This window comes from Aythya marila, assembly GCF_965140915.1.
Source record: "Aythya marila genome assembly, chromosome: 8".
Taxonomy (NCBI): domain Eukaryota; kingdom Metazoa; phylum Chordata; class Aves; order Anseriformes; family Anatidae; genus Aythya; species Aythya marila.
Genome location: NC_139049.1, coordinates 15,378,103 through 15,390,002, shown reverse-complemented (window position 1 = coordinate 15,390,002; position 11,900 = coordinate 15,378,103). Strand labels below are relative to the sequence as shown.

The 11,900-nt window shown below is 39.8% G+C and overlaps 1 protein-coding gene across 1 annotated transcript; it reads right to left on the bottom strand.

Moving 5' to 3' along the window:
• Window positions 1-5,088: 5,088 nt before the first annotated feature.
• PDC (phosducin) lies at window positions 5,089-9,992 on the bottom strand (the record flags this gene model as incomplete). The annotated part of the gene is made up of 3 exons (XM_082766027.1): window positions 5,089-5,616; window positions 7,693-7,853; window positions 9,932-9,992. The coding sequence occupies 3 exons, from the start codon at window positions 9,990-9,992 to the stop codon at window positions 5,089-5,091; spliced, it is 750 nt and encodes a 249-aa protein (XP_082622153.1).
• Window positions 9,993-11,900: the final 1,908 nt, after the last annotated feature.

Here is an 11,900-nt window from a genome sequence, read left to right as displayed (position 1 = left end):
CAGTCAATTCCGGCACTCCTATGGTGGAAGTTGGGTGCTGTCCAGAAAATGAGATGAATTTACCGATGTGCTTCAAAACATGCTTGGTCTAAAAATTGTTCTACTACAGCCTATATAAGAAGGTAGGGCAGGGTAATAATGGGAAGAAACAGTTGGGTTTTTTTCCTTACCTGTCATTCTATTTGTCTCATTCCTGTCTGGGTCTCTGGAGGACCAGGGCTTGATTTCGTAGAAGTTCCCTCTTGCTTTTTTAAACAAGCATGCTCTTAAACTTGTATCCACTTGATATTTTCTTGCCCAAGTGTGGCTGTTGTCTGGCTTACTTAATGGTTAAATGATTTGGTATGAGATTAGAAAAAGCGTGATCTTTGTACCCTAAACAACAACAACAAAGTCACTAAGTTGCACCCCTCTTGCCAGTCTCCAGCTGGAGTTTGCCTGCAGTTTCTGTGGGTGTATTTTACTCAAAACTAAGCCAAGGAAGGGAGAAGTACAACATTTGAGACACACTTGCACCCGAAAGGAAAATTGTCATGAAATACTCTTCCTATGGCTCTTCGTTGTGTTTGGCAGCTCTGGTACAAAAAGTACAGCTTGTTTAGATGTTCCATGGTTCCCCTTGCAAAGAACTCTATTCTCCCTTCTACATGCAGGCATATTTCAAAGTGTACTAAATGATCTTTGTGATGTTATCACATTAATTGTAAAATTAAGCCTTCAGTTTATAATTTCCTAAGTATCAAGGATCTATGATAGTTTAGTATTGTAGTTTGAGGTTGGAAGAAGGTGAAGAAAGAAGTTGCCCTTGATGAGCTTTCTGCTTTAATAAAGGAGACTGCATTTTGTAACTACCTGTGCAGTAAGAAAACAATTCAACCCCATCAAAGCAAAAATGAGTAATTTGACTTGTATCTACAGATTGCGCCTTCCAGTCATCCTGCTGTGAGGAAATAGTGGTTGTAGAAGAAAGCAGGTTCTCACTTGTTTAAGAATTATGGAAGGGATTTCATTGTCTTCTTGCTTCCCATCCCTTTTGCACTGTTAGGCCATTGACAACCTGAGATAGTGATTTATTTTAAGGAAGATTAAAAGGTATGTGTTAGAAAAAAGAAAAGCAAACTTCTAAATGTCTATTTATTGACTTATTTAACTTTTGTTCAGGTCTTACGTAGGCACATCACTTTCCTGATAATTAGACAATCTAAAGCTTTCCGTATGTGAAAATACCATTGTGACTGAAATAGAGCTTGATTAACTCGTAACTATATCTGCAAACAGATTTTTATTGTAATGTGCAAGAGTCTAGAGGAACTGTTGGAACTTCCATGTCAGAAAAATCTGGCTCCTCTAAATGTAGTTCTAAAATTGAAATTGTGAAATACTTTAAACAAACTTTATTCTCTCTGCTTGTCCCTTTAATTCATCAGTATTTCTTTTGCTGTTTACATCTAGAAGCTTCAATTCTAAGGGTTATCTTTCAGCATGTCAATAACTGACGTGCACCTACTAGAGCTTCTATTCTCAGTCTGATCAGCAGTGACACCACTGATAATTAGGGTCCCCACCTTCATTTTTGTTTGTGTTGGTGTGTCTGAAGGTGTGCAGGGTCTCTGCCACTTTGAGTCAAACAGAAGAATAACTGTAGATGAGGATAGCAGGAAGGCTGCTCCCATGTGCTTGTTAAAACATTTACTACTTGTTATTCAAGAGTCTCCTGTACAGTAGGATGATGTTTGAGTCAAGTCTTGCTTTTTGTTTTTAAGTTTCTAGTATGTGTTTTCTGTTTGTTTGTTTTCCCTGCAGAAATAGGGATGACTGCTGTGAGCACAGCTTTATATGAAACTTAGTCATGAAGTTCTGTTGAGGCTTGGTGTCACATTTATTTTTTTTCTTTCTTTTTTTTTTTTTTTAATTACAGGTGGAAAGAAATCCTGCTTAAGCATGCTTAATCTGTCTTTTAAATTGGATTGTCAGCTTGTTTCTTACAACTAGCTATTAATGTAACTTCTGGGTTGGTTATTGTTTCTAAGGGTTTTTTTGCTTTCAGTCTGGTTTCTCAAAAAAATGAGACTTATGTGAGTAGACTGCTGGTGTGCATCTCCTCTGAACTTTTGAACCATTTTTGATGAAGAGGGAGAGTTCTCAAGAGTGTTAACCTCCAGCCAGTTATGTGGAGGTTTTCTGGTGTGTAAAGGACAAACTTTTCATACCTCCTGTTTCAAACATTTCACCCAGGACAAATGTCCTGCTATTTAGGGAGCTATTTTTTTTCTGACGAACAGAAGGTAATTTGTTATTTTCTGTATAACCTGCTATATTAATATGAGATTTTCAAAATGTTAGGTATACCTGCAAAGAGTAGCTTTTTGAAAATTTGACATGCTGATGCAAATGAAATACTAAGATTTAGGTGCTTTTAACTGAGGGGTAAGCATCAATGCTTGTTGAAGGGGGAAAAGGTCTGCTGTAAGGGAAGAGAGTGGTGCCAGCATTATTTCATCAGGACATCCACCAGAAAAGAACTTATATCACGCTTGTATTCATAAAAAAAAAATAAATAATAATAATAAAAAATATATATATAATACTGAAATCGCGGAATTTTGGGAAGGTACTGTTTGACACTTGTTGGTGAAATGAAACCATGAATTGCTTTACAGATTGAAAGACATTGTGTTGCTGAGATACAAAACTTCATATTGCTTTATTTATGTGAGGTGGTGTTTTGAATGCTCCATTAAAACATTAACCCATAACAAAACAATATTAAAAGTAGAAATTCAGTTCAGTAGTATTTTGATGGCCATTAAAATTGGACAAATAAAAAACTGTTTTTTGTCATTTTTCAAAAATGAGTCAGAAGTTGGGTCTTAATCATTTCATTTAAAAGGCTTTATGGTGATTCCTACAGTAATTTTTTACAAGGTCATATTTTTCAAAAATGTTTAAAGCATTATTATTTTGTTGTGCAGATCTTTTGGAAAGTAGTGACTTTTGGTTATCCTGTGAATTTTCCATGCAAAGGAAAAGTGGAGGAAAATGTGTTTAAAAGAATAATGAGGAGCCTGCTTTTAATGTGGTCATGGAAGTTGAGCTATGTGGTTTGTATCACTGCAGCAATAGTTCCTTGATGCTAGTCACTGAATCCCAACTGATCCATGTTCAGACTTTTCCATGGTGGGATTCTGACTGTGGTGGTTTTACTCAGGTGGGCAGCCGAGCTCCACCACAACCGCTCTCTCACTCCCCCTCTCCTCAAAGAGGAAGGGGGAGAAAATACAACACAGAGAACTCGAGGTTTGAGATAAGAAAGGTTTAATTAAAGAGAAAGGGAATGGGAGGAAAAAAAACAGAGACAAAAGAAGCAATCAGTCCGCGCGGAAGCACAGAGGGAGGAAAAATTATTCTCTACTTCCCATCAGCGAGTGGTGTTCGGCCACGTCCTGGGAAGCAGGGCCCCAAACGCGTAGTGGTTGTTCAGGAGGAACAGCCCCCTCCCCCACGAGAGCCCCCCCTTTTATTGCTGAGTGTGACATCAGGTGTTATGGAATATCCCTTTGGTTGGTTTAGGTCAGCTGCCCCAGCAATGTCCCCTCCCCATCACTTGCCCACCCCCAGCCTGCTGGCTCTTGGGGGCTTGGAAGGAGTCCTGATGCTGTGCCAGCACTATGCAGCAATAGACACAACACTGGAGTGATATCAGTGCTGTTCCAGCTACGAGTGCAGAGTACAGCACTGTGTGGGCTGCTGCAGGGAAAAGGTGACTCCAGCTCAGACAGACCCAACACACTGACCTGAAGCAGAACTGGAAGCTCTCGCTCTAAATTGAGCAAAATTTGAAACTACCAAATCAAAAACTGATAAGTGAATCAGTTAAGTCAAAACTCGTCTTTTAAGATTGTGGTAATCTCAAATGTTATCAGAAAAACTGTGATCAAGATGTAGATATTTTTATCATCAGAGCAAGATACAGATATTTCTGTCTTTAAAGTAAAGTTTAGCCTTCAGATTTGCCACAGTGCAAAAGTCACTGAAACATTATTAATGTTTCGCTTTTTTGTATCAGAACTGGAGGAGCTGGATGTCTTTATGCCTACAGGGAGGGGGAAAACCAGTGAATTTATAGTTAATTTACCATGTATCTTCCTTAAACAGGTTTATAAACTGTAGTTCTCTGCAGCATCCCTTTTGCTAACACTAAAACTTTGAATAAATGTTTACTAATATTACCCATATTTTTAAGGTTAGGGGTATGTATTGCAAGCATATTTCACACGCCTGATGGCAGGTTTTGAGAGCTGTTAAGTTTTATTCAGAGTTATTACATAAGCACAATATAATTTTTCAGTAACTTGCAAATATTTTAAATATTACAGTTCAAAACATACAGCAATGATATACTGAAATTACCAGCTAATTTGTTTGTGTTAGCAGTTTGGATGACAAAGTTAATAAAAGCGATGAGCTAACTTCCGTATTTTCACAATTACTAAAACTGAAATGCAGAAACATAATGCCCTGCCCGTGGCAGGGGGTTGAAATTAGATGACCGTTAAACCCTTCCAACCCGAACCATTCTGTGGTTCTATGAGATACCTAAGCCATTTAGGAATGCAAGGAATTCAGGCTATTTGTTTGTCCTTAAAAACTGCTGGATGAGGTCTTGTTCCTACTGAAGGTGGTTGGAGAAGTGAATCTCTTGAGCCAGGCCACTCCATAATTTCAGAGCCTGGGGATGGCTTTTCTTCTGTGCAGATGGGTAGGTCAGTTCTGTTGCTGTTGAAATGCAGTAGGTCTTGTGCATGGTTGGGCTCTTAATATTGTGTGTCCCTGATTTCTTAGAGATCACAGATATTATCCCATTCTTCCTATTGCTTGTGGCAGGTATATAAATAAGTACGTACAGGACTGGCTGTTGTAGGTGTTTTCAGTAAAATTCACATGCTAACAGTTAAGGAATATTTATATGTGTATCTTACAAATAAGTTAGGGAGCAAAGAGATCCTTCTCTAAATGAGATGGGTGTTACTGAGATGGATTTATGACATACTGAGGGGAGTCATAAGAGTGAGGATTGTGGCTCTCTAATTACTCAACATCTTGCTCATCGGTGTTACCATTTCCCAGTGCTGGAAGCTCCCTTTCAGGTAGCAACCCATACTCATTTAGGAAAGACTCCACATCCACAGCAAAGAATTCATCGTTGAATTGTTCAGAAACGCTAATGAAATTGCTCAGGAGCTCCCCACCCTTGTAGACGAGCAGGGTGGGAAGCACTTCATCTGAGAAGCGGTCTCCAGCCCCAGTGTCAGAGGCTTTGATTTTGCAGAACTTCACAGTGGCGTACTCAGCAGCAAGGCAGGTTAAGCTGCTGTTCAGAGCATCACAGCCCTTGATGCCATCTTCATAAATGTGGACAATGACGGTGGTAGTCTTCCGTTCTTTTTCAATGGCTTCCAGGAACTGTTCTCCGTTTTGCAGCTCACACAGATAACCATATTTAGGCCCAAAACTTAGCCTCTGGTGCATATCCTGCATGCAGCGTTTGCGGTATTTTTGTAGGCAGCTTTCATCTTCTTTCTCATCTTGAATTAATTCATACTCCTGCATACTCATCTGTGAATATTGAGAGAATGCTGTATAAATTAGTGGTCATTTGTTGACACTCAAACAGGAAGAGAATAAGTTGCTGTCTAAAGAATGCTGCATAGAAAGCTTAGCAAGAAGAACAAATTCCTAGTGTTTCTTTAATGTCTCTTGAGACAGGCAGGAAGATCCCATATCAAGGTTTTTAAGCACACTAAAAAAACTTTTAATTTCCTTAACCAAGCATTGACCATTGAGGCAGGGAAGGAAGCATGAAAGGTCAGACTCACCGGATTGTGTGGTATGTTGTTGTGAAGTATTCTGTTTATTTTACAGAAGTTAGACCCTGCTGGAGACAGAGCTAGGTAGACAGTTGGATCTGTATTTTAGATCAGGTGTTGCTATTTTCATGGTAAGCAAGTCTTTGTTCTTTGAATATGCTCTCATTCAATTACACTACATAGCTGCATGCCACTTAGTGTTAGTAGTGTAATCTGTGCCCAAGGGGATGCTTTATATTAAATTTACAGTGTTATACATGGAGTGGTAATTCGTGTCGAGAAAATGTTTGATAAAAAAGGGGGAGATTTGGGAGTGTGGCCATGGGGGTTGGAAAGCCACGTGGTTGATGGTAACATCAGACTCTTAACGATGGAATGTAAAAGAGTTTAGGGGGAACAAAGGATGATTCAGGAGACCCCATGCAGTCTCAGGTTTCTTGTTCTCCAGCAGTTAAGGCATGGAAGTTTCTGCGTGTTTGCTGTTGCTGTTATATGCAAAGTTGTTTGACCAATGAAAAGTTCTTTTGAAAAGAACTGCTGTGGGGAGAAGGATATAAGAGGGGAGCCTGTCTTCAAGATGAAAAAAAAAAGGCAACACGATGAAGTTATGTCATCAATAAAGAAGCAGGAAAGAGGAATGAAAAGGAACAGGCTAGCAGAATGGAGACCAGGACAGGAACAGGCACATTGATTGCCTCATGAAGATAGGTTCGGCCAAACTCAGCAAACTGCTCAGAGAAGCTCGTACTGAAAGTCGCTGGAAATAGGCGCACCGGAGCTGGGAAGAAGCTCAAGCTGAGAGAAGCGGACCCGCGCACACAACTGCCCCTCGCTGGTAAGCAGCCGGGCATTATGGGGAATCATACGTCCTTAGAAACAAAGACTGTCCTGGTAACCTTACAGCTTATTCTCCTTATTAACAATCAGACAGTTTATGAGCCTGAAATAACGGGACCAAATTGAGGTCAAGGTGTGGGACTCTGAAACTAAAACCGACAAGGTTGCAGTGGGATTGCTTGGCACCTGGCGAGCAGTCCCGAGGCCCTAAAGGGTGATGTGGGACCACAGTCAGAAACGTGTGGTTTGGCAGACAGTGAGGGAGCTGCGGGCTCCTTTACTGATCCGACTGCTACGCCATCGACCCCTCTGCCGCTACAGCCATCGAAGGCTTTTGCTGTTCCGCCCCCTGTTGACCTGGACGTGCCTTTTGACCCAGGCCTCATTGGCCTTGAAAAGGAGATGGATATGCTTTTCTTCGATCCGGGAAGAATGGGATACATAAGGCCTGAAGACCTAGTTGCTTGACAACTTAAAGCGAGACATATTGTTAAAAAGGAATGGAGAATGGAGACTTGTTTGTAATCAAGAAAAGGAATGGAAAATGGAGACTGTTAAGTCATGGAACCTAAAGGATTGTTACCTTTCCTGATTGTATGTATGTATAGGCATACTCGGGTTTAGTATGTAAAGCAATCTTCTATATATTTAGAATGCTTGATGTTTGTGTGTGCGTGTTGGTGCAGCGTAGACTCCCCGCACACCCAGCGCCGTTTACTTGCCCTTTATAGCTTTTATACTTTTTATAAATATTTCTTTTATAAATATTACAAAATTCAGATTGAGTTGAGACTTCATTTATAACAACAGTATAAATACAAAGGAAAGTTAGTCAGTAGTTCTGTCCAAATTTGTTCTGTCCATATGACAAGACCTTTCCTAAATTGCCAAGGAATTGAGTCTGGTGAATTCAGGATTTTCATGTTTATAGACTTGTGCGTTTTATATGGTATCAAAATGTATTTACTTTGCTTATTTTTCCTCTTACCTTACGACAGAATCTCTCTCTGGTGTCTTTATCATCCTTACTGAAAGACCTGTGTGGAGAAGACATCTGTCGAAGAATTTCTTTCTTGCTCAAGGGTAAGGAGTCTCTGTCTTCACTTTCTAATTTAAACTTTCTCCAGTCATTGATCACACCTTTGGGCCCTGAGAGAGAAGAAATTAGATGAAAAACTGACTGCAACAAGAATCTGTCTTAAGTTTCTGCCCTTTGTTGTCTTGTCCTTCTGTGCAGCAATTTATCCACCTCTTTTCATTTCAGAGCACTCTCTAGGAGTGCTGAAAACCAGAGTTTTGGAACCAATATGTTACATGGACCCCCAAAAGAAAAAATAATGTATTTCTAACCTAGCATCATTTAGGTGGTCTGGTACATGTCATGATCATATAAAAGGATTTTGGTGAGCTATGTGAATAGTTAATGGCAAATGAAAGCCTATTAAAACTGATGTCTTGGCTAAGGCCAATGTTTTGTAACTGTACGTTTGTCTATCTTTATGACTGGGGTCTTTGAATATGTACCATGCATAAGGAGTGGACATTGATAGTAAAGTTAAGAACATAAGACACTCAAGATTTTTGTTTTTAAAGTCATATCAGTTCCCTGGGAATAATAACCTGTAAGGCATTGGTATGATAATTCTGATAGTAATGCAGATCTTGTTCTTTGGAGCTGGTTGATTGACTAAACTAGGGGGGGCGGGCAGAAGACACTTTCAGCTCAAAAGTCCAGTGTTGTTTTTCAAAACAAAACACTTAAACCTGCACCTTACATTATAAAGCAAAACCAAGGAATATTTCAGTGTTTTCAGAGGTGAATGGAGGACGTAGAAAAGGCTAGGTAAGAAGCTCACCACCCTCTCCTGAGATAGAGGAGAGAGTACTGCTGCCATTTTTCTAAGAGTCTGTTTTGGATTAAATTTCAGCATCTCAAAGAGGCAGCTAAAAGCACTATACCCCTAGGTGGAAAGGGAAGGTGAATTATCTTCTGTAGATAAGATTCCAAGACAGGAATTAACCTGAAAGGCTTGGCATAGTGATAATGATTTAAGTATACAGTGACCTGATTTTCCAAATTATTCAGAAGACTAAGAGTGGATGTTGTGCCTACGTTTAGGTCTCTGGAGGGGGGGGGGCGGGAAATCTTAACCAACAGCAGCAAGGCTGCTTGGGAAACTTGGGAAAGAACCCTTAAAATGGTTGTTATAAGAGCTGCAAGAGTTGTTACAGCACAAGAAAAAGAAGCTGTTGGAGCACGGAGAGGGATGATTGTCTTAAAGCATACAGTGACCTGTTAGGGTGATAGGATGAAGTGATGACTGAAGAACTGAGTACAGTGTGAGTACTCAAAAAAATTCATGGTGATTGAGGGCTGTTTTAAAAAGAATTGTGGTCTGAGCAAGGATGCTTTTAAAGATTTTAAATGCTATGCTGTATTTGCCAAAAGGATTTATAGATATATTTTTAACACTGAATGTTCCTTCCATAAGAAGGAAAAATAATCTTTTTTTTTTTTTTTTTTAAAGCAAAACCTTGTAACCTAATTCTAGTGCACTGTGATTCTTCTTCCCACTCCCCCCCATGCCCCCCCCCCCAAAGAAGAAAGGCATTTTGTTTGTGACTGATGCAATAAACTATTAAGGTCTGCATTGGGCAGTTGCTGTCCTCAGGTGTCTGAATTTGTCATTTGTTTGAAGTACAAGGAGGACTGGTGTCAAAATTAGTTTGATGTTACATGCCCTTCTATGAGGGGCATCACTGAATCCAAAATACCATAGTCATAGAATATCCCAAGTTGGAAGGGGATTCCCTTCCAACCCCTGCAAGGATCATTGAGTCCAACTCCTGGCACCACACAGGTCTACCCAAGAATTCAGACAATATGACTAAGAGCACAGACCAAACACTTCTTAAACTCTGACAGGCTTGGTGCCACGATTGAGTCCCTGGGGAGCCTGTTCCAGTGCGTGACAACCCTCTCAGTGAAGAACCTCTTCCTGCTATCCAGCCTGAACCTCCCCTGTTGCAGCTTGACTCCATTCCCTTGGGTCCTATCACTGGTCACTGAAGAGAGTAGATCGGTGAATATTCTCACTGGATTTGCAGCATACATTTCTGTGCAAGGATTTTGGCAACCCAGTGAATATACCTGGATTCTAGGCTTTCCCAGTGAGCAGAGACAGTTTAGCTTTCTTTTGGAAAACAAGTATAGTCAGTTTTCTTGCCTGTGTGTGTAGCTTGTCCTTCAAAATCTTCGTCCAAGCTAGTGTTTGCATTTTCTTCCATTTTGGTCACTGGTGCAGGAGATGCTGCAAGTTCAAAAAGGAGAGCAATTAGTAACAGGATGGAAAAGGAAATAAGTATCCTTACAGCACGATACTGTGCAGTGTGTAATTTTCTGTAGCAGGTAGGTATCAGTGAAGATCAAAACACATGATAATTGTAGAGCTTCTCATCAGCTTGTAAAAAGCAATTAGGATCATATGGCAATCTCTTCTTAAAGATCTCTGACCAAACCCTTACTGAAAATGCCTGGGCAAGGGTTTCTTCATTCTTCTGTTTCTTCTCAGTCATCAGAGAATATAAAGAACTTAGAGTTCTGAACACAGCGTAGAAATAGTGCTAGTAAAGCTTTGTAGCTTTGTGCAAGGGTTTCCCCTTGGAAGTGGGAACCTATTCTCCAAGTCCTGCAAGTGTGTCTATTTTTAAGGAATGTCCAAATAGCTCATTCTTCATATGGAGGATGGAGCTGAGTATTTGTACTTGTTGGGCAAAGAAGAATTCAGAAGATAAGCTGAGTTTTGGGTAATGCCAGAGCATTATAAAGCAGCAGGATTTGACCAGAGCATTTGGTCTCAAACTCATCTGGTCAGGCTGATGTTCTGCTGCATCCTGAAACTTCTCGAGGTCCTGCAACTTTCACAAGCAGATCAATTTCCTATGTCAGAAGTATATACTGGGAGAGAAAAGTACTGATACTTCAAATCCATGTTTGGTATCCTATATATTCCTTTGTATGAACTCAGCCACCACCTAGTAATGAGTGATCTCACATTACATGTCAAGCAGAAATTTCCTTTTTAGTTTAAAATTTTAATTATAATATCACAGTGTCACTGTCCATAGAGGTCTTAAGGCAGAGAATTTGAGTGCTTCCATTCAGCTTAGACTAGTTTTTAGCTTTAGGTGTTCGGATGTTAAGATGGGATTTATTTGACTTCATGGCAAATCCTATCTTGAAGCAAATACTTAGATGTTATTATGCCATGAATGTCATGTTTAAAAGTTGGTGGTGAGTTAGACCCATATGACTTCAGTATTGTAGTTTGTATACACAAGAGGAAATGGGCATTCATTTTTTACCTATCAGTGTCAAAGGATGAAGAGGAATAATGGCTGAGCAAGGCACAAAGAATCTGATGCTTGTGTGTATTAGGACTAATTCTAATTAGTAAACGTGGATATGTCATTCCATACATATATTGGTGGCAACTAATCAAACTTGTGGAAAGTCTTGCAAATTAGTTTTGGATAGAAGTAGGTAATGAGTTGGTAGAAATTCTATCTATAGATAACTATAGATAGTGTAGATCCCGATTACTGGGTCAATTGCTATTCAGTCAATTCTGAAATAGAAATATGGAGCTAATCCCTTTCCACATGTGCCAAACTAAAAATTGTCATGTCAGTGATATACTGTTGCATGGGTAAGCTGGGCCTTGTAAGGCATTCCCATCATTTACACTGGTGTCTACAGAAAGCTCTACTGTGTGCTGATGCTGAGGATTTTTTTTTTCTTTCATGGGGACAGAGAAGGATTAATTCTCTGTATGCTTTGCTTTTTCGTATCTTTTAGCCCTGAAAAACACTAAAAACACAGGATATGATGCTAAGCGGTCTGTTACAGGCTTGAACCAGAAAACTGGCCATGTTTTATGTGAACATTAATGATGGAAATTGATTGCTTAATGAATGAAAAGTCTCTTTAAAATTTGTGTTACTGATCTGTTGTACCTAATAAATCTGAAAAGATTAGGTGACTCATAATAACACAATGTTGCATTTCACCACTGTTCTGAAGTATGACATGAGGCAATAATCTTGGCAATACACAGACCAGTAAGCTGACCATAGGCCTAGGAGTGGGGAACTCCTCAAATTTAATCCTGGCCCTCAGCTGAGTCAGTCTGTGAG